This window comes from Gorilla gorilla, chromosome 6, assembly GCF_029281585.2.
Source record: "Gorilla gorilla gorilla isolate KB3781 chromosome 6, NHGRI_mGorGor1-v2.1_pri, whole genome shotgun sequence".
NCBI lineage: Eukaryota > Metazoa > Chordata > Mammalia > Primates > Hominidae > Gorilla > Gorilla gorilla.
In genome coordinates, this window is record NC_073230.2 from 83,826,934 (window position 1) to 83,853,591 (window position 26,658).

At 44.7% G+C, this 26,658-nt stretch overlaps 1 protein-coding gene across 13 annotated transcripts in view; it reads left to right on the forward strand.

Annotated features, from left to right (window-relative positions):
- Positions 1-25,114, forward strand: part of GTF2I (general transcription factor IIi) — a 103,061-nt gene extending 77,947 nt beyond the window's left edge. For 12 of the 13 annotated variants that reach the window (XM_031013089.3, XM_031013086.3, XM_063708157.1 and 9 more), the window contains 18 exons: positions 959-1,142; positions 2,504-2,562; positions 7,905-7,976; positions 9,209-9,392; positions 10,346-10,404; positions 10,796-10,870; positions 12,463-12,564; positions 13,470-13,535; positions 13,713-13,896; positions 15,786-15,841; positions 16,516-16,596; positions 17,518-17,601; positions 18,268-18,451; positions 19,930-19,958; positions 21,240-21,281; positions 22,372-22,413; positions 23,194-23,269; positions 23,969-25,114. In XM_031013089.3, coding sequence (XP_030868949.1) covers positions 959-1,142; positions 2,504-2,562; positions 7,905-7,976; positions 9,209-9,392; positions 10,346-10,404; positions 10,796-10,870; positions 12,463-12,564; positions 13,470-13,535; positions 13,713-13,896; positions 15,786-15,841; positions 16,516-16,596; positions 17,518-17,601; positions 18,268-18,451; positions 19,930-19,958; positions 21,240-21,281; positions 22,372-22,413; positions 23,194-23,252 — 1,562 coding nt within the window. In that variant the 3' untranslated portion in view covers positions 23,253-23,269; positions 23,969-25,114. Of the gene's footprint in view, positions 1-958; positions 1,143-2,503; positions 2,563-7,904; positions 7,977-9,208; positions 9,393-10,345; positions 10,405-10,795; positions 10,871-12,462; positions 12,565-13,469; positions 13,536-13,712; positions 13,897-15,785; positions 15,842-16,515; positions 16,597-17,517; positions 17,602-18,267; positions 18,452-19,929; positions 19,959-21,239; positions 21,282-22,371; positions 22,414-23,193 lie in introns of all 13 variants that reach the window. The other variant, XM_063708153.1, reaches the window with a different exon arrangement.
- Positions 25,115-26,658: the final 1,544 nt, after the last annotated feature.

Below are 26,658 nucleotides of genomic sequence, written 5' to 3' on the forward strand. Positions count from 1 at the left end.
GTAAGTCTGTTTTTTTAATTACCCCTTCAACTAAAATGTATTACGGAGTAACATTTTTTAAAATGTTGTTTTATTTTAGGAAAGTAAATACAGTGAATAGGACTCAGCTTTAGTTTTCCCTGTTTTTTTGGGGGGTTTTTTGTTTCTTGAGAGGGAGTCTTGCTCTGTTGCCCAGGCTGGAGTGCAGTGGTACGATCTCAGCTCACTGCAACCTCCTCCTCCCGGGTTCAAGCAATTCTGCCTCAGCTTCCCAAGTAGCTGGGATTACAGGTGCCCGCCACCACGCCTGGCTAACTTTTGTATTTTTAGTAGAGATGGGGTTTCGCCATGTTGGCCAGGCTGGTCTCAAACTCCTGAACTCAGGTGATCCACCCACCTCAGCCTCCTAAAGTGCTGGGATTACAGGCGTGAGCCACCGCGCCCAGCCCCCATTCTGTGAATTATCTGTGGAAAGTTATTTCCTTTAAAATGGCATGCTCATGAGGTTGAAGGGGTAAAGAACATTGATCTGGTTGCCACGCAGATGAAAGTGTAGTCGGAAGTGTGTTACCAGTTTGCCATAGCCGATGGAGGAGGGTAATTACGGTCCTGAACACTTAGTAGCAAAAGGCTGCTTCCAGATAGTATTTAGGTTGTGTCCTCTATTGTCCATGATGATTTTCTTTCTCTCTTTTCTTCCTAAGGATATTGAAAAACAAACTTTAATCTTTTAAAGATCTCAGAGCTATTAAGATTGTCTTAGGACCAGGACACTTAAATCTGCCCAAATCTGGCTGTTGATGATCGGTCATCTCTACTTGTCTTTGCTGTATTAAGTCTATTCAATAGTTAATAAATATGTTTCTAGAAAGAGTTTTTTTCAAGTAAAACAAAATTGACCTGTGCCTTTCTTTGGATTGTACTAAAATCTGATTTCAATACAAATGTAGTCTCCCGAATTGCTTTGATTTTTGTCCAGCGGAAGCCTTGGGGAGCACTGAAGCCAAGGCTGTACCGTACCAAAAATTTGAGGCACACCCGAATGATCTGTACGTGGAAGGACTGCCAGAAAACATTCCTTTCCGAAGTCCCTCATGGTATGGAATCCCAAGGCTGGAAAAAATCATTCAAGTGGGCAATCGAATTAAATTTGTTATTAAAAGGTAAGATGATAATCTGCAGAAATAGTTTCAGTGTCTTCCCTGAGAAGAGGTTAATTTGATGAAGAAGGGCCTTTTGTTTACCTTATGACTTATTTCTATTGACAATGAAGGCATTAATATTTAGATTCACTTAGTGAACAAATATTAGTATAAGCATCAGATGTGCAAAATTGGGTCTAACAAGAACACTGTCCTTGGGGCCTTCATACAAAGAAAAATGCACTGAAGGCCGGGTGCGGCAGCTCACGCCTGTAATCGCAGCACTTTGGGAGGCCAAGGCGGGTGGATCACTTGAGGTCAGGAGTTCAAGACTAGCCTGGCCAACATGATGAATCCCCATCTCTAGTAAAAATACAAAAATTAGCTGGAAGCGGTGGTGTGAGCCTGTAGTCCCAGCTACTCGGGAAGCTGAGGTTGGAGAATCACTTGAACCCTAGAGGCGGAGGTTGCAGTGAGCCGAGATCGCGCCACTGCACTCCAGCCTGGGCAACAGAGCGAGACTCCATCTCAAAATAATTAAAAAAAAAAAAATAGAAAAATGCAATGAAGTGTTATTGAGCGTTTTTAAGGGAGAAGGCAAGGATGGCACACCCAGCTCGGTCACTTGTGCATCCAGAAGAGACGGAAGGTGTTTCAAGTGAAGGAAATCATATGAGTAGGGGGAGGAGGTGGCAAATATGCCTGCGTATCCACAGAACTCACCCACCGTGTGTGGAGTGAGGACTGCCACGTGGGCGTGGTGGGGTTGCATGGATCGACTTGGGTGGGCAAGTGGAGGAAGGCCTGAGATCCTACGAACGCAGAGGCAGTCACGAAGTGGTCTCGAGGCAGATGCCTCTGAAAATAATGTGGATCTGCCCTTTAGAAAGGTAATTCTGGCTTGATTTTGAAGGATAACACAATGGTTAGTTTGGGTGCAGGGTTAGGAACAGAAGGCCTCTCTCCACTCATTGATGGGATGTGGAAGGGTAAACCTTGCTTACTGATTGGGGTCATGCCTCTGTGTGCTTGTTGGGACTGAGTTATAAGGGATAGGAAACGTTTAAGATGCTACAGCGAGCTGCTTCTGGCTGTGCTGTGGGACAGTTCATCTAAGATTCAGAAACAGAATTGAGCTGGTTTGGGGGAAAAGTGACTTTCGCCTGTTTATCTTAAATATAGGATGACTTTGAAGGTCTCACCCGAATATCTGAAAATTGCCATTTTCAAAATAAACTCGTCACCAAAATGATTTTTTTTCACTATAAAATGAAGGCAGGATGAACCATATTTATAACTAATTGGCAATGCACAGCTGTGTGAGAAAGGCCTGTGAGTTGCTTCTAAATGCTTTATTACTAATATCAACTCTGTTTCTACAGACCAGAACTTCTGACTCACAGTACCACTGAAGTTACTCAGCCAAGAACGAATACACCAGGTAAACTAGTTGTGAAATCCTTTTTTAAAAACACAGATCAGCTGGGCTCGGTGGCTCACACCTGTAATCCCAGCACTTTAGGAGGCTGAGGCGGGCAGATCACAAGGTCAGGAGATCAAGACCATCCTGGCTAACATGGTGAAACCCCATGTCTACTAAAATAAAAAAAAATTAGCCGGGCCTGGTGGCGGGCACCTGTAGTCCCAGCTACTCGGGAGGCTGAGGCAGGAGAATGGCATGAACCCGGGAGGCGGAGCTTGCAGTGAGCCGAGATCACGCCATTGTACTCCAGCCTGGGCAACAGAGCAAGACTCTCTCAGAAAAAAAAAAAAAAAAGCACAGATCGATACTTTTAAAGCTTTTAAAAGTTAATCTTTTAAAATTATGGAAGTCCCCCTTCCCCTGCCTCCCCAAAAAATCATTTGCAGAAGCTCAATCCAGGCACTCCTTGATTTATCAATGTGAACACCTGCAGTGTGCAGATAACTCAAGCTTTGACCGTAGACCACTGCTATCCACGAGAAAGGCAGTGTGCCCCACAAATGCAAGCCACATGTGTAATCGTCCACGTTCTAGTTCAGCCTGTAATCATTATAAAGAAATACACAGGGAAGTATTTCACGGTCTTTATCCCATGTTCTTTATTTGACAGTTGGCGCATCTTTCATACTCACAGCATATTTCAGTTCCAAGTAGCCACATTTCAAACATTTCAACTGCTCGAGGATAGTACCTGCTATATGCATTTAGACCTTAATGTTTATTCGTATGTATCGTGTTCCTAAAATGGCAAAGACTGTAACTCTGACCTGCACACAAATATCACAGCCTAATAGGGAAGATCTAAGAAGTCTCTGTTCAATGAATGATGTTATTTTCTTTATTAGAGCTCTAAGTGTGCCTTTATTTCTTTCCTATCTTTTTTTTTTTTTTGAGATGGAGCCTCACTCTGTCATCCAGGCTGGAGTGCAGTGGCGCAATCTCGGCTCACTGGGGCCTCCGCCTCCCGGGTTCAAGCAGTTCTCCCGCCTCAGCCTCCCAAGTAGCTGGGACTACAGCTGCACGCCACCACACCTGGGCTAATTTTTGTATTTTTAGTAGAGATGGGGTTTCACCATGTCAGTCTGGCTGGTCTTGAACTCCTGACCTCAGGTGATCCACCTGCCCTGGCCTCCCAAAGTGTTGGGATTATAGGCATGAGCCACTGCACCCAACCTCCTTCTTTTTGTTTGCTGTTGTGTAATGTCAGAGGAAGTGATCACACTGTAGATCATCAGCCACCTTAGGAACTTCTGTTGCCAAGAACCAATAAATGCCCATACCCTGTAGTGTGTAAATGCCCATACCCTGTAGTGTGAAGTTTTCTGTTGTTAGGAAATAAGTGTTAGGAATCAAGTATGAAATTTGTATGTGTATTGTATTAGGTGTGTACAGATTGGTGCAGTTAATCATGCTCACGACTACTAAGGTGAACAAATGTTTCAAGTTGGTTCCTGGGTGTGCCCTAAAATACTTCTCCTTCAGCTCTCACAGTACCTTGTGGACATTAGTGAAGGTCAGTCAGTGTGCCAAATAGATTTTGTGTGGATTATGGCATGGAAAGTGGCTGAGAAATTCTGTAGCAAGGTAACAAAATTATCTTGGTCCAGGAGTCCTGCAGTGGAGAAGATAAAAGTCAATGCTTAACTCATAGGTTAACCTCAGCATGCTGTTGATTTGGTCAAGCAATCAAAGTACTGGTGAAGAATTGAAGATTGGAAGTGACACATTTTTTGCTCAGGGAAGTAATGGAGAAAGAAAAATCTTCCTGGAGGTAGATCTTCAGTTTGGATTAGTCTGAACATGATGAAACCTGTAGAAACCTTCATTTCTCAAGACAAAGCTCAAATTCAAGGTTGTGAGGAGTGCAGTCACCACTTTTGTTAGGGGCAGTTGTGACAGTGAGTGACTGCAAAAACTGAGAATGCGAAGCCTCTATTGTATAAAGAATGTGCAAGTGTCATAGAAGTCACTGCAAGGATTGGGTGCTGGAGCAGTGCCGGACCTGCCATCGTCACCAGAGTGCAGCAGATTCACCAGAAGGAGAATCTCCACTCTTGTCGTCACTAACAGCACTTGACTTTGTCCCATTCATAAATGATCTTGGAAGGAATTAAAGGTGCTTGGTGGTTCCTCATTCCAACAACACCTTACTTGGCCTGCCCGTGGAACATGCGTTAGTCTTTGGACAGGACAATTCAAGTCACAGACCACAAGAGAAAAGAATTTTGTGGCCATCAGAATTGTCTGCTTAAACACACCACGGGTGCACAGTGTCCTCAGCTTGGTGAAAGGGAGATGTCACACGCGAGAAGGCAGTGGAGCCAGGCACGTGATGGAGTGGGAGGTGGCACCTGGCTCTGTGAGGAGGCTGTGAAGTCCTGCATGGGAGGAGCAAGGTGGGGGAGGAGGGGGTGGGGTTGGGGCAGAAGAGGAGGCTGAGCAGTTAATAGAGGCGCTCGACCTTAGAGGAGGAAAGTCCGAGGTCTTTATTGGTAGTATTCAAATGTGGTTCATCCAGAGTTATTTTCTGTGGCTGAATGGCCTACTCTGAAATCCACAGGGAAAAAACAACTCACATTCAACCCTTGAGATGCTAAGTTTTCTTTTAAAGTAAAGGAAATGTTATAAGATTTTCTGAAACCACCAACCTTTAGCAATACTGTCAGACCTTCTCCAACATTTTCCACTGCATTTGTCAGCAATCAGAGATGACCTCCACACCGAGGCGAACCCTCCACCCCCCGACCTCTTTCCTCTTTCTCTCTTTCCCTCCTTTGCTCATCCAGAAACACTTCAGTCATCCTGCATTGTCTTCAAGTTGACCTCCATCCTCATCCGCACCTCGTCCACACCTGAACACTCTGTCCACATCAGTGATATTCTACATGTCTTTATAATAGCTTTTTTGTTTGTTTGTTTGTTTGTTTTTTAAATTTTGATGTTTAAAAGGCAATGGTTGTCTTAGGGATAGGAAAACACACCCCACTGTCACTGTGAGTGAAGCTGAATAACGTCTCTAGGTCTTTTACCATTGCTTTCTTTTTTTTCTGAAGTGATTTTTCCTTTTATGTCCATTGCTTTAAGCCATTCGTGAAATTGCACAGTGATTTCTGGAGTGGGGACAGAAGGAAGGCGGTAGTAAAAGTCATTGGTGCTGTGGCCCAGTTGGCTGGAGGAGGTGCAGGGCAGGGCGGCCTGCACTGGGGCAGCTGGAGGAGCACAGATGGCCCCGCGGGCAGATGGGTGAGTTCTGAGAGCTGGAGGGCCGGTACGCAGTGTCCTCCATGGTTCCAGCTTGTGGGCTTGATCAGGCCGTCACCTGTGGTGGCCACTGAGCTGGCGATGAACTCCGTGGCCTTGGAGTCGCCCTCGGCAGAGATGATGGCCGCCGTCTTCTGCTGCTCAGCCCTTGCCACCACGGATCTGGCCCTCTCTTCTTCCTGCTGAGCCACCTCTTTGGTTCCACTGCTTCTGCAAATTCCTTCCCGAAGGTCAGATCCAAGGTCACAGCATCCAGGAGGAGCCCAAAGGTTGCTGCTTGCTCCGAAGTTAATTGCTCACCTGTCTGGAGCCCAGCTCTCCCTGCGTGATCAGTTCTCCAGCGTCAGCCTGAGCCGCCCCCAGCTTGAGGAGCTCCGCAGTGATGGATGGCAGCACATTCTTCATTGGCTTCTCCAGTAATTGGAAGATGCAAGTACCTGGCCAGCAACAAGGCGGGAAGAGGACGCCCAGTGTGATGGTGACAATCTTTGCTCACAGTGATAATTGGTGCGTAATGTGCTCAAGAGCAGCAGTCAAAAATAATTGGTTTCTTTTCCCATGGGATGAGAAAGTGCGTTCCTTCCCCTATCACAGTGTCCTGAATGCCATGGAATTGGTCGAAGATGACAGACAGCTCTCTGTCCAGCATCACATTGTAGACGGCAGAGTTCCCCACACCTCCTGCAGAAGCTAAGGACAGGGCAGACTTGGCAGCTGTGTTTCCATCTGCTGGACCCACTCACGCCTGCATCCACTCCAACCCCCCACATGAATTCCGTCCCTTTATCATTGATTTCTGATGCGAAAAGTCACTTTGATTAGTGAAGTGTTGCTTTATGTAGATTTTTAGGCACACATCTGTTAGATAAAACGAGGATTGCCTGTAGAGAAAGCAAATAAAAGCAAAGTCCCTCTTGTTGAAACTGGCGTGGGAGCCCTTGAACCTCATGCAGCTGGCCTCCCTGCTCTGACCCGAGTTCCCTGAGGGACTTCTCCAAGGAGGAATGTGTGAGAAGCACTGATTTTGAGCACTCTTTCATGTGGACAAATTTCACTTTATTTACAATGTAAACTTAAATTTAAATTCTGTCTTTCTAGGCTGGGCACGGTGGCTCACGCCTGTAATCCCAGCACTTTGGGAGGCTGAGGCGGGCAGATCACTTGAGGTCAGGCATTCAAGACCAGCTTGGCCAACATGGTGAAACCCTGTCTCTACTAAAAATATAAAAATTAGCCGGACGTGGTGGCGGCCACCTGTAATCCCAGCTACTCGGGAGGCTGAGGCAGGAGAATCACTTGAACCCAGGAGGCGGAGGTTGCTGTGAGCTGAGATCACGCCACTGCACTCCAGCCTGGGCGTCATAGCGAGACTCTTGTCGCTAAATAAATTAATTAATTCTGTCTTTCTGCAGTTTTTCTGATATTTGGCAAGTACCGGAAATTATTATTTTCCTTAAGACCCCAAATTTTCACACCAACATGGCACATGTATACATATGTAACAAACCTGCACGTTGTGCACATGTACCCTAGAACTTAAAGTATAATAAAAAATAAATTAATTAATTTTAAAAAGAGACCCCAAATGTTTGCTTTTAACAAAACTGAATTAAGAGAATCACTGCAGGCCGGGCATGGTGGCTCACGCCTGGAATCCCAGCACTTTGGGAGGCCGAGGCGGGCAGATCACGAGGTCAGGAGATCAAGACCTTCCTGGCTAACACCATGAAACCCCATCTCTACTAAAAATACAAAAAGAAATTAGCTGGGCGTGGTGGCAGGCGCCTGTAGTCCCAGCTACTCGGGAGGCTGAGGCAGGAGAATGGCGTGAACCCGGGAGGCGAAGCTTGCAGTGAGCCGAGATCGTGCCACTGCGCTCCAGCCTGGGCGACAGAGCAAGACTCTTGTCTCAAAAAAATAAAACAAAACAAACAAACAAAAAAGAATCACTGCAAACGAGTACTTTCTAGCAAAATCCATTCTGATTTGCAACAGCACCGATAAATAACATGGTTATTGGGTTTCTTTTTGTTTTCCAGTCAAAGAAGATTGGAATGTCAGAATTACCAAGCTACGGAAGCAAGTGGAAGAGATTTTTAATTTGAAATTTGGTAAGTAAAAGCCAGTATTTATGTCTTTAATAACATATCAACGAAGGGCCATGTCTGAATGAAGTATAGAAGTTCGGGACCAGCTGGGCGCGGTGGCTCACGCCTGTAATCCCAGCACTTTGGGAGGCCAAGGCGGGTGGATCAGGAGGTCAGGAGATCGAGACCATCCTGGCTAACACTATGAAACCCCGTCTCTACTAAAAATACAGGAAAATTAGCCGGGCGTGGTGGCGGGCGCCTGTAGTCCCAGCTACTCGGGAGGCTGAGGCAGGGGAATGGTTTGAACCCCGGAGGCGGAGCTTGCAGTGAGCCGAAATCGCACCACTGCACTCCAGCCTGGGCGACAGAGTGAGACTCTGTCTCAAAAAAAAAAAAAAAAGAAGGAAAAAAAGTTCAGGACCTAAAGAAGGAAGGTCCCAGAAACTGGGTTTCTGTTTCTTTCTACCACTACACTTGCTACTGAAACCAAGCAGATGACTTCATTTCTCTTGGATTCCACTTTCTCGCGTGTCAGAATGGGAGAGGAAGGGAGGTGTTGGGATAAGTTTCAGTTCCACTGTTTGTACTTCTCGTCTGGCTAACACCCATGTGGCAAATAGGTTTCATCATTTGTTTCAGCTTAGATTTGTTGACAGCGGTTTCCTGGAGTGCTGTCTTGAGAACGATTCTGAGGAGGCTCAGCAAGAAAGAGTGTTTCAGTTGATTGGGTGTGTCTGTCATGGAGAAGGAAGTAAGGAGTGGGCAGTGCTAGCAAAATTCCTGGGGCACTTCTGTCCATTATCTCAATACCTGGGGTTGACATTTCCTGTCTCAGATCAGGAGTCCTGACTACCCTGCCTCTGACCACTCGAACTGAGTGCTGCTTAGCTGTATCGTAGACACCGCCTGTTTGTGAACAGACACCCTGCTTCTTGATGATAACACAAAGGCCAGCAGGGTCCACTGCTGTGTGGAATGGCCTTCGGTCATTTCTGCCCAGAGCATAGAGGTCATTTTCACTAATAACATAACTCTCCTTTTGATTGAAAGTGTTAAAATGTTCCTCCTAAAAGCACTTATTTTTTAGGCTCGTTCTTCAGATTTGCCCCATATCCTAAGCAAAATGCCTTCAATATGAAGTGGATATTGCTTGACCGTAGGGAGCTTGTCCATACTGTACTCGAGAATGTAGACACAAAGAAAGAATGTGTCAAATGTTATCCTCCGCAACTTATGTTCTCTTGCACTTTCAGCTCAAGCTCTTGGACTCACCGAGGCAGTAAAAGTACCATATCCTGTGTTTGAATCAAACCCGGAGTTCTTGTATGTGGAAGGCTTGCCAGAGGGGATTCCCTTCCGAAGCCCTACCTGGTTTGGAATTCCACGACTTGAAAGGATCGTCCGCGGGAGTAATAAAATCAAGTTCGTTGTTAAAAAGTAAGTTCTCTTTGCCACTGTAGTCGTTTCTGGAATCAAAACAATAAAATGACATTTCTGTTAAGATGTTTTTCAAGCTAGAGGTGACAGGCGTGGCTGTAAGTCCTTGATGGCAAAGCCTGGCTGTGAGCTGCAGTCCGGGTACTGTCCATTGCCCCTGCCCATACTCAATCATCTTCATCCGTGCAAGGAAAATAGTGACAATCGCCTCCGCGGAGTCACCGTGAGGCCCCGTGGTGACTCGCAGTATGCCTGAGTGCTTGAATGGAAGTTTAATTTGCTGGGTTTTTATCTGCTCTGTTATTCCTGGTCAATCTTGAGAGCGACTAAATATTGATGATTGAGTTTCTTTCTTTTTTTTGAGATGAACTCTTGCTCTGTCGCCCAGGCTTGAGTGCGGTGGCGCAATCTCAGCTCACTGCAACCTCCGCCTCCTGGGTTCGAGCAATTCTCGTGCCTCAGCCTCCCAAGTAGCTGGGCTTACAGACTTGCACTGCCACACCTGGCTAATTTTTGTATTTTTAGAATAGATGGAGCTTCACCGTGTTGGCTAGGCTGGTCTGGAATTCCTGACCTCAGGTGATCCACCCGCCTCAGCCTCCCAGAATGCTGGGATTACAGGCATGAGCCACCGTGCATGGCCTAATGATTGATTTTCTTATCTACATTTCTGCAGAATTTTAGTGGCTAAAGAAAGTACACTAGCGTTTTTTTTTTTCTTTTTTTTCTTTTTTAATGAAAATAGTCACTTATTTACTCTTCGTAAAATGGCTTACCAGTCATGGGAAGGAAAAGTCAGGGTCTTTTGTCCACAGCACTAGGAATTATTGTGTTACAGGATGATTCTGTGAACGCCTTTAGAAAAAAAAACCCTGATCACATCACGACCGTTTTACTAGCTGTGAGGCCACCACTGTACTGGCTACTGTAACACTTCTTGGTTTTCTTTCTAGACCTGAACTGGTTATTTCCTACTTGCCTCCTGGGATGGCTAGTAAAATAAACACTAAAGGTAAGAGACGACGTGTACTCCGTATCCTATTTGAGCGCATTAAGACACTCTTTATCCGCATTCCTTAAATCATACGGAATCGGCCAATATCTTTGTGGGGCTTGGAGTTGTTTACTTTGCTTTCTAAGGTATTTTATTTAATGGAACTATTTTTCTTTTAAAAAAAGAAAAAACAACATTTCATTGGAAATGTCACATTTGCAATCCCAGTTCATTCATGTTTTCACAGCTTTGTTGAGCCCCTGTGGAGGATTACACTACAAGTTTAATTCTGCAGGTTTCTTTGAAAAGAACCAAACTGTATGAATTTTAATACTCTGCTCTTATAAAGCATCTCCTTCTGTATTTTTTTTCCCTACAATATACAAAAGGAACTCTGCTTATTTTACAGCTTTGCAGTCCCCCAAAAGACCACGAAGTCCTGGGAGTAATTCAAAGGTTCCTGAAATTGAGGTCACTGTGGAAGGTAAGGGCCAGTCCTCGGTATGTTTCTGTTCATTCTCTAGTTTACTAATTATGTCAGTTCACTAGCTATGTGTTTATACAGGTTTATACAGATGACGTTAACCAAACTAGCTTTAACTGTGAACAGCTGCCTGTGATAAAGCTAAATTTCTGAATGCTTCTAATTGAAAATTTTCAAATCCTTAATAGAAAACAGATAACATGGATCACATCATAAACTGCCCCCAAGAAAAGCCCTAAAATGCTTTTCCTTTATCATAACAAATAAGGGTACAGAGTCATGTGGAATGTTTTATCTTTTTTTTCCTCTTCATTTTTTTCTATTCTTTTAAGGAAAGAAAGTTTAGGGTGGTTTAAACAGCAGTGCCTTGAATAAAAGTATTTTCTTTTTCTTTTTTGAGACACAGTCTGGCTCTCTTGCCCAGGGTGGAGTGCAGTGGCACAATCTCGGCTCACTGCAGCCTCCACCTCCCGGGTTCAAGTGATTCTCCTGCCTGAGCCTCCCAGGTAGCTGGCATTACAGGCGTCCACCACCAACTCCAGCTAATTTTTATATCTTTAGTAGAGACGGGGTTTTACTATGTTGGCCAGGCTGGTCTCGAACCCCTGACCTCAAGTGAGCCACCACGCCCAGCTGGTTCTCATCTTTTCAGGCTCACAGTGTTAAAATACTGCATACAATACTAAAGACAATCTCCAACCAACTATCAAGTATGGATATTTCTTCCATCTCTTCATAAATGCAGAAGGAAATCACTGCGTTAGGATCATTCTCTATATCCCAGGTGTCAAGTTTTTAAATAAGAGTTTGCTGTACTGGTGTTGAGTGGTGCAGAAGTCCCAATTTAGTCATGTGGCACACTTTCAGAGAGCCTGCTTTCTCATAAGATAGCCAACAGGCATCCATGGACAACTTACACCTGATTAATTATTTCTGTTCAAAAATGCCAAGAATTAAAAATATATTGAACCCTTGACTTTCCTCCTTCCGGAAGAGATCAGAGGAAGATCTCTCTTATATACAAGATGCCAGCCTTTCCTAAAGGGCAGAGCCAAGTTCACGGGGCCTGGGAGGCCTGCTTTAAGAATACAAAATTAGGGCCAGGCATGGAGACTCACGCCTGTAATCCCAGCACTTTGGGAGGCCGAGGCGGGCGGATCACTTGAGGTTGGAAGATCGAGACCAGCCTGACCAACATGGAGAAACCCCATCTCTACTGAAAATTCAAAATTATCTGGGCCTGGTGGCGCATGCCTGTAATCCCAGCTACTCGGGAGGCTGAGGCAAGACAATCGCTTGAAACCAGGAGGCGGAGGTTGCGGTGAGCCGAGATTGCGCCATTGAACTCCAGCCTGGGCAACAAGAGCGAAACTTTGTCTCAAAAAAAAAAAAAAGAAGAAGAAGAAAAGAAAAATGGGTTTCTGTAGAAATAGAAAAATGGTTTCTGTGGAACTCGCCGGAATGACAAGAATACCCATTTCAATTTGAACCTAGCTTTGTTTTCTGGCACAGGCTGGACTTGAAGATTGTAACCTAGAGACACTTACGTCATTAAATGTGTGTTGATTATCATTATTTTTTCTGTCCTTTAGGCCCTAATAACAACAATCCTCAAACCTCAGCTGTTCGAACCCCGACCCAGACTAACGGTTCTAACGTTCCCTTCAAGCCACGAGGGAGAGAGTTTTCCTTTGGTAAGTAAGCGTTTTATTTTTCTTTCTTTCATAGTTTTAAATAGAATACGTTCATTATGTTTCATTTTACCAGGTGAATTGTTCTTATTGGTGAGTCAGTATATATCAGAGGTTAAAGGAATAGCCGGTAGAGCCAGGCTGCCTGAGTTCAGATCTGAGTTCAAATCCGATGCCACTTGGGCAGGCGAACACACCCTGCCTCAGTTTCCCTTTGTGCAAAATGGTAATAACATTACTTTCTTTCTCATGAGGTTATGATGAGGATTATAAATTCTGTCATTTAAAGTACTTAGAACCATACCTCGCATGTAGTAGACCCTATAATTTGTGGGGGCATTTTGGGGGTTTTCATTTGTTTATTTTAGCATTTGTTCACTTATTTGTAGTCAACATAAAAGCAATGTACTAAAACAGTTTGCTTATGTATCAGGATGGGAGTAGTTGTCAAGTCATATCGTGGTAAAAGATTATGCATTTTTTATTTCTTCTTAAAGATGCACAAATAAGGCCAGGCGCAGTGGCTCACGCCTGTAATCCCAGCACTTTGGGAGGCCAAGGTGGGCGGATCACCTGAGGTTGGGAGTTCGAGACCAGCCTGACCAACATGGAGAAACCCCGTGTCTACCAAAAATACAAAATTAGCCAGGCATGGTTGTGCATGCCTGTAATCCCAGCTACTCAGGAGGCTGAGGCAGGAGAACTGCTTGAACTCAGGAGGTGGAGGTTGCAGTGAGCAGAGATCGCACCATTGCACTCCAGCCTGGGTAACAAGAGCGAAACTCTGTCTCAACAAAAAAAAAAAAAACAAGATGCACAAATAAGATGAAACACTCCTGCCTGTGAACGTGTATTGATAAGTACTGTGATAAGTATTGCAATTTAACTCTCTTATGTTTTATATGCAGAGGCCTGGAATGCCAAAATCACGGACCTAAAACAGAAAGTTGAAAATCTCTTCAATGAGAAATGTGGTAAGTCTATTTTGAAACCTTCTTACTGCCACGCAGGGTGCCTTCATGGGAGTAGGAGGGAGCAGAGTGGGATACTGAGCGTTGGAGTATCCCTGTCATTGGCAACGTGTGGGTTTTTCAGGATTGAATGGCGTCATTTCGCCCATGTTCTGTTTTGTGTACGCGGCTGTTTTGCAGGGGAAGCTCTTGGCCTTAAACAAGCTGTGAAGGTGCCGTTCGCATTATTTGAGTCTTTCCCAGAAGACTTTTACGTGGAAGGCTTACCTGAGGGTGTGCCATTCAGAAGACCATCGACTTTTGGCATTCCGAGGCTGGAGAAGATACTCAGAAACAAAGCCAAAATTAAGTTCATCATTAAAAAGTAAGGAAATTGGATGAAGTGGAATTAGCATGAGTTGATTGTGTTTGACACTGGGAGATGGGTATGTGGGTTTGTGTTTGTGGCAGGGCTGAATTAGCTCTGGAGTCAGAAAAACTCCTTTTTAAGCTGCACTCTTGTATATGTTTAAAACTTCTGGCCAGGTGCGATGGCTCACACCTGTAATCCCAGCACTTTGGGAGGCCAAAGCAGGTGGATTACCTGAGGTCAGAAGTTCAAGACCAACCTGGCCAACATGATGAAACCCATCTCTACTAAAAGTACAAAAATTAGCTGGGCATGGTGGCACATGCCTGTAATCCCAGCTACTTGGGAGACTGAGGCAGGAGAATCACTTGAACCCAGCAGGCAGAGGTTGCAGTGAGCCAAGGTCGTGCCACTGCACTCCAGCCTGGGCAGCAAGAGCAAAACTCCATCTCAAAAACAAAAAAAAAAAAAAAAGAAGAAATTTTCCTTATGCTGCTGGTAGAAGGGAAGGAGGACTCCACCATACTAGAGAGAGAACGACTTTTGGTTGCTAAATCTACACAGCTGTGTTGTTACTACTTGATGCTGCTGGAATCTGAGCAGCTGTTTAGTGTTTTAAGTCCTTTTATTTCTCCAACTTAATAGAATATTTTTAATTTCTCCTGTTTGCTTGAACATCTGTGGATTAGGCTAAGATAATTGAAATAGATAGGAATGGGCCGGGTGCGGCCATAAATCCCAGCACTGTGGGAGGCTAAGGCAGGCAGATCACTTGAGGTCAGGAGTTCGAGACCAGCCTGGCCAACATGGTGAAGCCCCATCTCTACTTAAAATACAAAAAAAAAAAAAGAAATTAGCCAGGGGTGGTAGCTGGCACCTATAATCTCAGCTACTCAGGGAGGCTGAGGCAGGAGAATCACTTGAACCCAGGAGGTGGAGGAGATCGTGCCATTGCACTCCAGCCTGGATGACAGAGTAAGACTCTTTCTCAAAAAAAATTAAAAAAAAGAAATAAGAATAATTGGAATTTTATAGTACATGCTAATACACATGAATTATTTTGAAATCAATTGAAATGAATTTTAGGTTTCATTTACTTGGTGTCAGGCTTAATTTTGAGTCACCCAGGGATGCTCTCAAGCAAAGCTGGCCACTTTTTTTTTTTTTTTGAGACAGAATCTTGCTCTGTACCCAAGACTGGAGTGCAGTGGTGTGTGATCTCAGCTTACTGCAAATTCCGCCTCCTGGGTTCAAGTGATTCTCCTGCCTCAGCCTCCAAAGTAGCTGGGATTACAGACATGTGCCACCATGCCCAGCTAATTTTTGTATTTTTAGTAGAGAAGGGGTTTCACCATGTTGGTCAGGCTAGTCTCAAACCCCTGACCTCATGATCTGCCTGCCTCAGCCTCCCAAAGTGCTGGGATTACAGGCGTGAGCCACCGCGCCTGGCCAATGGCCACCTTTTATACTTTTGGCCAGGTCTGCAGAGGTTTGGCAGCCTCTAAGCCTCTGCTTCTGCTTCCAGAGTGAGATCCTCAAGTGCTCCTGTTTTCACAGCCCATCTTGTGTTTCCATGCTGCGTATGTGGGGCGTTTTCTCTTTCCATCCTCAAGTCTGGCGCTGATTCTTTTCAGGATACATTCTAACCTTGGAAAGAAGATGCCAATAAAACCAGCGTAGGGGAAGGGCAGCCAATGAGAGGCAGCAATGGATGTTAAGTTTACAATTGTGGTTTGTCTTTTTGGCTGTGGTTCTTTAGATAAGCAAGTGATTTCTGTTCTTCATGACTAAGAATTGAATTTAGACTTTACAGAGTTACTGGTTTGTAAATCTTTGAGTTGTTTAAATTTTAATGTCAGAGTTCTACTCTTTGATCAGCACTTTTTTTTCTCTTTTGTCTATAGGCCCGAAATGTTTGAGACGGCGATTAAGGAGAGCACCTCCTCTAAGAGCCCTCCCAGTGAGTGTATTTTCTGTATTTTCATTGCTATAGAACACACGCTCTTAGGCATGCATTGTGCAGCTGTGGTTTACAAACATTGTTTAAAGAATAGCCATTGAGGCCGGGCATGGTGGTTCACGCCTGTAATCCCAGCACTTTGGGAGGCTGAGGTGGGTGGATCACCTGAGGTCAGGAGTTTGAGACCAGCCTGGCCAACATGGCAAAACCCTGTCTCTACTAAAAATATAAAAAATTAGCCTGGCGTGGTGGCGGGCGCCTATAATCCCAGCTACTCAGGAGGCTGAGACAGCAGAATCACTTGAACCCAGGAGGCGGAAGTTGCAGTGAGCCGAGATCACACCACTGCACTCCAGCCTGGACAACAGAGCAAGACTCCATCTCAAAAAGAAAAAAGAAAACCCATTCAAAGTTGTAGTTCGGGCTATTTCACAATTTTTAGTTCTTTAATAATTGGGTGGCTCTGTAAGTGTGTGATGATCTCCTAAGCACCCCCAGGAAGAGAAAAACAGTGAAAGGCAGCCCTTCAGGGGGCATCGTGTCTTCTTGAAATGATCTGCCATGGAAAGAAAGAACCTTGAACAGGACTGAGATAAAACAGTCTCAGACAGCATGATTATTAGAGATGTTGACCGTGTTTTCTACAAATTCTGATTTTAAATGTATATCTTCAGGAAAAATAAATTCATCACCCAATGTTAATACTACTGCATCAGGTGTTGAAGACCTTAACATCATTCAGGTGACAATTCCAGGTATGATTTCTCTGCTTCCATCAGAGTTTTTGGGGGTCTCTTCAGGGCCTCTTGGACTTTCCCAACTAGAGAGGTTTGCTCAGCTCATCCGGGGACTCAGATACGTTACACATTGCCTGGTGCTCCTCCCAGACTCCTACAGCAGTTGCCTTCCAAATACAGTTGCTCTCCAAACAGCTCCGGCAAGTTTTGGCACTTGGCATGAGCTAAATCCTGTTAACCTCCCAAATGTCTAGTCTGTTCCTTAAAAAAAGTCTATATGAGACCGGGCACGGTGGCTCATGCCTGTAATCCCAGCACTTTGGGAGGCTGAGGCGGGAGGATCGCTTGAGGTCAGGAATTCAAAACCAGCCTAGCCAACATGGTGAAACCCTGACTCTACTAAAAATACAAAAAAAATTAGCCAGGCCTGGTGGTGCATGGCTGTAATCCCAGCTACTTGGGAGGCTGAGGCAGGAGAAGTGCTTGAACCCGGGAGGTGGAGGTCGCAGTGAGCCGAGATGGCGCCACTGCACTCCAGCCTTGGTGACAGAGCCATACTCCATCTGGGAAAAAAAAAAATCTACATAAAACAGCAGGTAAAGGTCTTTATAACAAGAATAAATTTGTAGCATTTTTAGTTAGGCATTATTTTAAACAATTTCAAATTTAATTAGCTCGAAGTGCTCGAATACTTAAATCATTAAAAAATGGAATATGCTTGAAAACATTACACAGAGCTCCTAAAAATTGGGATTAAAAGTGCATCATTGAGCAGTGGCTTGTACCTGTGGTCTTGGCTACTTGGGAGGCTTAGGCAGGAGGATCACTTGAGCCCAAGAGTTCAAGGCCAGTCTGGGCAACATCGTGAGATACCATCTGTTTACCATAAAAAAAAAAACAGCAGTATTTAAGTTTTGGGTTTTCTCTGAACTGTTTCAGATGATGATAATGAAAGACTCTCGAAAGTTGAAAAAGCTAGACAGCTAAGAGAACAAGTGAATGACCTCTTTAGTCGGAAATTTGGTAAGTTTTGCATTTGCAAAGTACAGTTGCTATAAGCAAAGAGATTTGTTTTAATAAGATCTTTTCAGCAGATGATGGTTAGATGGTTGTAATCCTATATAAAAGGAATTAAAATTTAAAAGTGAGTTTTTTGTTTGTGCTAAATTTATTTAATAAGATACCATTAGTGTTACACTATTGATTGTCAGTATGAAAGTTAATGAATTTAAGGTTCACCATCTGGCAGTGTGGCTCACACTTGTAATCCCAGCATTTTGGGAGCCGGAGGCAGGTGGATCAGTTGAGGCCAGGAGTTCGAGACCAGCCTGGCCAACATAGTGAAACCCTGTCTCCACTAAAAAATTCAAATTAGCCGGGTATGGTGGCGCACACCTGTAATCCCAGCTACTCAGGAGGCTGTGGCACGAGAATTGCTTGAACCTGGGAGGCAGAGATTGCAGTGAGCTGAGATCAAGCCACCACACTCCAACCTGGGTGACAGAGCAAGACTGTCTCAAAAAAAAAAAAATTTAAGGTTCATATTTAAATTTGTTTGAAGTGTACAAAGACCTTAGTTAACAGCAGAGACAGTCTTTAAAATAAATGTTGATCTTGTGCTTTTGACAGGCTGTTTAAGGCGGTGGGTTAATCTGTGCTGTTTTGCTGTTTGTCTCACTGTCCCTGTAGGTGAAGCTATTGGTATGGGTTTTCCTGTGAAAGTTCCCTACAGGAAAATCACAATTAACCCTGGCTGTGTGGTGGTTGATGGCATGCCCCCGGGGGTGTCCTTCAAAGCCCCCAGCTACCTGGAAATCAGCTCCATGAGAAGGATCTTAGACTCTGCCGAGTTTATCAAATTCACGGTCATTAGGTAAGTGAGAGTTTCCTGCTTAGTCACAGGAGCGAATCTGGAGCTCATGAGGCTGACTCTTCTAAAATGCAACCACAGGTAGTCATCGAATCCGGCTTCCTATGCTGTGCAATCAACAAATCAAAATAACTTGTGTCATCATTAGAATGTCAGATGTGCTTCTACGAACTAAGCTGACTCTTTTAATTCTTTGGCAAAGGGTTGGCAAACTAGGACTGTTTGCCAAATTCAGCCTGCCTCCTATTTTTAGAGTCTTCCTGAAACACAGCTACACCGGTATTATCCATGGCTGCTTTCCTGTCACAGTGAGTAAGTAGCTGGGACTGAGACGGCACGGCCTCCAAAGTCTAAAATATTTACTCTCTAGCACTTTGTAGAAAAACCTTAGCTAGGCACAGTGGCTAACGCCTGTAATCCCAGCATTTTGGGAGGCCAAGGCAGGCAGATCACCTGAGGTCAGGAGTTCCAGACCAGCCTGGCCAACATGGTGAAATCCCATCTCTACAAAAATACAACAGTTAGCTGGGCATGATGGCGGGTGCCTGTAATCCCAGCTACTCGGGAGGCTGAGGCAGGATAGTCGCTTGAACCCAGGAGGTGGAGGTTGCAGTGAGCCAAGATCATGCCACTGCACTCCAGCCTGGACGACAGAGTGAGACTCCATCACAAGAAAAAAAGAACTTTGTCAACCTCTGTCTTAGGGCGCCTTCTCACAGGCTTCGGGTCAGACGGATTCAACCTCGCATCAGCCATTTGTTAGCCAGGTCACTCTGTTCTTTGTCTGTGAATGAGATTGATCGTTGTTCCCACTGAGAGTGTCAGCTCCTTCCCATAGAGCAGGCATGATGATTGTACTCACCTCTGACACCATTATGAGCGCCACATTCCTTCCCATGTCCTTGTCACCGTAAGAGATGCCCACCTGAGCACCAACCCCAGGTTATCTTCCCCTTTGTCTTCCAGCCTCCCAGAAACAGCTACGACTCAACCTACCCAATCAGTTCATCATCAGATTGCCACTGTCTCTAGTTCAGGTCTCTTAGGACTGGCACTCAGAAATCTCATAATAAATCCTCTTGAGGCTTCTCATACACTCGTCTTCTTCCAATCTTCTTTCCCTCAAAATCTCATATTTTGGTTCCACTTCACCCACGGTCATTCTCCATATCACTCCCAGGAGTTAGGCAAAAAGCCCCTTCCGTTCTTCCGTATGTTGAACTTAGAATCACTCTGTTCCCTGCTCTGCGTTTCTATTTTTTGTTTTTCCTCCATTTACTAGTAGCTTAACACTTTCTAACAGTGTTCTTATTATTGATACATATCTATCTCTTCCATAAGCTTATAAGGTCATGGATAATACTTCTCATTGTAGTACGTAAATGACGTGGGCTAGATATGAGTTGAATAAACAATTATACTGTAAATTCTTACAGAGTGAAAATAAATTGTTATACTTTACAATTTGTTTCTCTCTTTAGACCATTTCCAGGACTTGTGATTAATAACCGTGAGTATTTTGTGAAGTGTTTTGTTTTTGTTTTTTCCTGGGGTCTGACGTGTGTGCGTGTGAGTGTGTATACGTGCTTAACGTATATCACGTTACTTCACCTATGTCAGTAACCATGCCAAATACTTGTTTTAGCCCTCAGTAAAAACACCAGGCACTTCCTAGTTGTAAAATTATTCAAGCTTCTTAACTTCCTATCCTCGATGCACTTAATCATAAAATGGTAATAATAGCACCGATTTTGGGGGAGTCGTTCCAGTAGATGGAAAGCATCTGGAACAGGTGTCAGCAAGCTCCTGCCGACGTGTATGCATAAAGTTTTATTGAAACCACCATAGTGTCCATTTGTTTATGGCAGAATTGAGAGATGGCAGCAGCAAGTGTGTGCCTGCAAAACCTGAAATATTTACTAATTGGCTCTGCAAGAAAAGAGTTTGCATCTCCCTAACCTAGAACAGCGTCTAGCCTCTAGTATGTGTTTAGCCTACAGTATGTGCTCAGCGAATACAATCTATATTTATTACTGCTTTTATGACTGTTATAATTACTGTGCTTGGATTTCGTGACAAAGTAAGTCACAATGTGCCTGCTTCTGTTAGTATTTCAGCACAGTGCCTGGCACACATGGGGCTGTCAAATATTGCTGAGCGAGTGAACAAATGTCCTTTCAATTCCTTAACGTTGATGTCATTTTCAATAGTATTTTGAGCCAAACTTAATTTTGCGAGTGTGTTTTGTTTTCTTAACTTTATTATTAAAAATGTATAAAAGTGAGGCCAGTCACGGTGGCTCATGCCTGTAATCCCAGCAGTTTGGGAGGCTGAGGCAGGCGGATCAGTTGAGGTTGGGAGTTGGAGACCAGCCCGTCCAACATGGTGAAAGCCTGTCTCTACTAAAAATACAAAAATCAGCTGGGTGTGGTGGCGCATGCCTGTAATCCCAGCTACTCAGGAGGCTGAGGCAGGAGAGTTGCTTGAATCCTAGAGGCGGAGGTTGCAGTGAGCTGAGATCGTGCCATTGCACTCCAGCCTGGGCAACAAGAGCAAAACTCTGTCTCAATAAATAAATAAATAAAATGTTCTCTTTTGTTCCTGTTCTTGTGCGGTAGTGTGGAATCGAGTTTTATGGTAATTACTATGAATTAGTGATTCTGAGGGACATATCAGAACTCTGAGGTTTGTTTCCTTCTCATCTGAGGGAAACAGCAAATGTATGTTAAAATGCTTTTCCAAGGGAACAATACATCCTTACATTATTTAAACCAATCTGCTTCATTTTCAGAGCTGGTTGATCAGAGTGAGTCAGAAGGCCCCGTGATACAAGGTGAGCGAGGCAGGGGAGGGCCCGGAGCTACTCCTGCCTGCACAGTGGCACACATGGCGTGCCTGCGTGTGGCTTCGGCTCTCAGTCACCTGCCCTGAGGGGACTCAGTTACACAGCACACACATGCTTCTCTGTGGTTTTCACTCCCGGGTTTGACAGCTGATCAAAACATAAATTCAAGCTGTGGGTCCTGATTGAGAACTGGGGGCTGCAGACCATTTGCACCCCCTATCCCAGCTCAGGCCTAACATCAGGAACCCCAGGACTAATGGGTAGGATGAAATGGCAGAGCAAGAGGGCCGTCACTTTAACCTGACTCTGCCATCTGTTTCTAATGTCTGCCATAAGTCAGTGAGCAAAATGTTCTTCAGTAGAAATGTACAGATTGTGCTCTTAAAAAATTCCTTAAAAAACAAGTGGAATGGCCTGGTGCTGTGTGAGTCATTGAAAGTAATGAGACTGGGCGCGGTGGCTCACGCCTGTTATCCCAGCACTTTGGAAGGCTGAGAAGGGTAGATCACTTGAGATCAGGAGTTCGAGACCAGCCTGGCCAACATGGTGAAACCCCGTCTCTACTAAGAATACAAAAACTAGCCGGACGTGGTGGCGTGTGCCGGCTACTCAGGAGGCTGAGGCAGGAGAACCGCTTGAGCCTGGGAGGCGGAGGTCACAGTGAGCCAAGATCGTGCCACTGCACTCCAGCCTGGGCAATAGAAAGGAGATTCTGTCTCAAAAAAACAAACATACAAAGAAAAACAAAAAAAGTAATGAAAAGCTTTTATTAAAGGGAGTAAACAGAAGGATAAGGGAGAAAGCATAACTAAGGAGCTTGTTTTCATGGTAGAGCTATGTTAAGACTTTCAAACTTCAGTTGTATATGTGAACTTAGGACCACATTTGAAAAACAGAAATTTGAAAGTACACTTGGATAATCGTGTGCTCCATCTCAAGACCGTGAGCATTGTTTCATCATGCATCTGTGTTTGTACAGAGTCTAGAGGGCTTTTCTCTCTTCTTCCTCCTGGGTTCTTTACATAGTATAAAGCAGCTGTTGAACAATGTGGAAATCAGTCTCTGTGTTTCTCTTTAGAATCAGCTGAACCAAGCCAGTTGGAAGTTCCAGCCACAGAAGGTAAAAGGGTGGGGTGGTCCTGCAAGTCCTTAAGACTTCTTCTTTCTTCTTCTTTTTTTTTTTTTTTTTTAAAGACAGAGACTTGCTCTGTCACCCAGGGTGGAGTGAGGTGGCGCGATCTCTGCAACCTCCGCCTCCCGGGCTCAAGCAGTTCTCCTGCCTCAGCCTCCCGAGTAGCTGGAATTACAGGCCTGCACCACCATGCTTGGCTAATTTTTGTATTTTTAGTAGAAACGGGGTTTCACCATGTTGGCCAGGCTAGTCTCAGACTTCTGACCTCAAGTGATCCGCCAGCCTTGGCCTCCAAAGTGCTCGGATTACAGGCGCGAGCCACCTTGCCCAGCCAAGACTTTTTTATCCGGACAAAGGACTGTGCATTTAAACTATTTCACTAGAACTGGGTGGTGGTTTTGCTCTCTTTCTTCTGGGTGAATTGGATTTGCAGGTTATGCTGTTGAGTGATGACGCATAGCTGCTTTTGCTCCATTTCCCCCAGATGACTTGGTAAATTCTCCGTGAATGACTCTGCTACATAACCTAGATAACCTAACGTGTGTCCTTTAAATGCATGTAAGCCAGAAGATGTATGTTACTTTGAAAACATAAGTAACAAAATTTTGAATGTATTGCTAAAGAGATGTCTCTCTGAAGCTCTTTTGATGTTTGGTGTCTTGTCCTTCTTATTAAACCATATCTTAGTAAATAGTTTGGTACGAATGGATTTATCACTGAGCAGGTCTGCAAAATAATTAATCGGTACCGTTTTGTTTCTGTTGATAGAAATAAAAGAGACTGATGGAAGCTCTCAGATCAAGCAAGAACCAGACCCCACGTGGTAGACCTCTTCCCTCCTAGGGTAAATCAGTTTCTGTGTCAGGGATGCTGTGTGGTGTCCATCTGAACCCCCTGCATACGCGTAGCTAATGTGATCTCCCCACTTTCACATAAGATGGTGGCCCTGCCTTCAGGGAATGTGGGAGCCAGGTGGGAGCCTTCCCGGATATTTAAGCTAGAAGATTCTACAGGGAGATTCTCCTTGGATCAATATATGTCTCTCAGTCAAAGATGTAAAAGCACTTTTGCCTTAAAAAGAATGTTCTGTTTCTAAATAGAGTCAACGTTGTCCTCCTCATTGGAATTCACTATGAGTCAGAATCATTAGACTGACTTTTTTTTTTCCATAGTAATAGTATTTTGCAGAGTCTCACAGAGCTGCAGATCTTTTGTTCATCTTGCAGAGTTGAGTTAACAAGTCTGATCCTGTTATTCCAGATTTCTTAAATTTGGCCAAGTTATAATAGGAGCAGTAGCTTGAGACCCGAAGTCAGGAAACTTTGACAATGGATTTTTTTTTTTTAAATCCAGAGACTTGTACTGGAATTTGCCTTACCCTGTCAGCTCATGGACTTAAGGTTTCATCCCGCTTTATGAGTGCTTCTGAATCCAAGTCATTGTTACCTGAATTTGCAAATTAAGTTGTGATATTCTTGACTGTTAAATTCCTGTAATTAGATTAACCTCTTTGCTTGCTTGTTTGTTTTCTCTCCTATTTTAGCTTAAAGTATCAGTGGTTGAGAAGAGCTTTTCGGACCTGTTACTACCCCAAGCTGTGTAATATACTTGTATAACAGAAATACCTTCTATACAAACCTTTTTTTCTACTTTTAGATAGAAATGTCTACTTTTTCAGCAGTTCTGTGAATTAAAGAGCAGAGTGACTGTGGGTCTGGAATGGCTGGTGTACTTGGGAATGTACTATCAGGATTTTACAGCAATGCTGGGAAATGACAGGGAAAATGACAGGAATGAATCTCACCAGATTTTTTATGTACTCAGCAGAGCCTTGAGTTACGGTGTTTATTTTCCAATCAAGTGAAGATATCTCCTACTTCTCCTACTGGAACATCTCAGCTTCTGCAGTGAAGAAAAATTCCTGTGATAGTTCAGTTCTTTAGTTTTTCTATTTGAAAAAAAAAAAATCATTTAAATGATCCTTTGTTCACGGCTCTCCTTAATGACTGAGTGAACAGTTCCTATCTGTATATTTGACTAAACCTTTTCCTAAGCTATCTCTCATGGTTCCTATGTTTTTTTATCATAATTAAAAGCAAAACCATCTGGATCACCTAACAGTCAGAGGTCAGTATCTCAGCGTGTGAATTATAGAGTAAATACAGAGAGAACCTCTTCCACTTTTACTTTTCGTCCAAATAAAATGCATGGTGTACCAGAAGTTGAAGATCGGGTTGAGGATTGGGGCTAGCTCGATGACACTAAGGCCCCAACATCGCGGGACCTGCTGTGGCGCGGATTCTTAGGAACGCTGTTCTAGCCGGCCCCCTCTCCAGGGGTCGCCGTGGCCGGCATTATTTCCTAGTTCTTCTTGTAACCCTGAGGTGCCAGCACGGGGAGTGAGGAGGGGTCAGGGGGCTAAGGATGCAACCTCTGACGTTCTGCGCCTTCCTAGGAGAGTCTTACATGTGTTGAGATTTCATAGGCAATGCGAGTTGTAAAATACCAGCTCTACAAGAAGCTAGGCTCTGTGACGGCATAGTTTTCAGTAGCTTTATCACAATATTCACAATGGAGAATTATATGACATGGTAGCAGAAATAGGCCCTTTTATGTGTTGCTTCTATTTTACCTCAAATTGTAGATATAGGGTAATCAATAAAATCCATCCATGCCTTTCACACACTAAGTCATTGCTCTCTCGGCTGTTTTCATGGTTCTGTCTGGGGAAGCTCGGGGGTGGCTCGGCGTAGGTGGGACGCAGACCAAGGCCGAGGCTGGCGCTGGGCAGAGCCCGCCGGGCCTCCCGGGGACAGCGCCACTTGCGGTGTTTCTCAGACCACTGCTGCCCATCTCCTCTGAGCGGGCCAGGACCCCCACCCTTCCATCTGGGCCATGCCAGCTGTGGATGGAGAGCCGCTCACATACGACATTGGGTGCCAAAAGCCCCTGCCATCAAGAGCTCATGCAGCAGTCCCTCCTGCCTGAGCCCACACACTGACTCTGAGGCTCTTCTGTTCTCAGCGTGGTCCCTGCCTCTGCCGTGCCCTATCCGCGTGTGCCAGAAAGGGAAACTGATCTCACAATTCACCTGCCTGCTAACCTGGGAGGAGACTGCTTCTCTGATAGCATCTCACAGTTCTTTTAACATGTTCTTAAAATGTGTCCTGCCGCGCCACCCTCAGCCACACCTCCCAGCGCCCATCCTGGAGAATCAGGGCCATGGCAAGGCTGCCGTTGGCAAAAGCCCAGCTCTGCCATGAATCTCCATTCAGTTACTGGTTTCACACTCATTTGTGAGGTCACAGACTTGCCAAGGATATTCATGATTCAATCCATTACAACAATTCTGTGTGTACATAACACATTTTTTCCTTTCTTTTTTTTTTTCCTGAGACAGTCTTGCTCTGTTGCCCAGGCTAGAGTGCAGTGGTGCAGTCTCAGCTCACTGCATCCTCCACCTCACAGGTTCAAGCAATTCTCCTGCCTCAGCCTCCTGAGTAGCTGGGATTGCAGGCACCCACCAACACACCTGACTAATTTTTGTATTTTTAGTAGAGACGGGGTTTCACCATGTTGGCCAGGCTGGTCTCAAACTCCTGGCCTCAGGTATATACACATATTTTTACACACACACACACACACACACACACACACACATATAAAGGATTTAAGCCAGGTGCTGTGGTGTACAACTGTAGTCCCAGCTACTAGGGAGGCTGAGTTGGAAGGATCACTTGAGCCACCGCAGTGATTACACCACTGCACTCCAGACTGGGTGACAGTGAGACCCTGTCTCTTAAAAGAAAAAGAAGAGGCCTTAGCTGCCTGCATTAATTAATGAACAGGCAGTGTATTTCTGTTCTTTTTTTTTTTTGAAGACGGAGTCTCACTCTGTTTCCCAGGCTGGAGTGCAGTGGCGCAATCTTGGCTCACTGTAACCTCCGCCTCCTGAGTTCGAGATTCTCCTGTCTCAGCCTCCCCAGTAACTGTGATTACAGCCACCTGCCACCACGCCCGGCTAATTTTTGTATTTTTAGTAGAGACGGGGTTTCCCCATGTCGGCCAAGCTGGTCTCGAACTCCCAACCTCAAATGATCCACCTGCCTCGGCCTCCCAAAGTGCTGGGATGACAGGTGTGAGCCACCACACCCAGCCTCAGGCAGTGCATTTCTAAAAGGCAGATAGTGTGATTCTTCAGAGGGTGAAGGGGAAGTTAAACTTGTCCAGTAA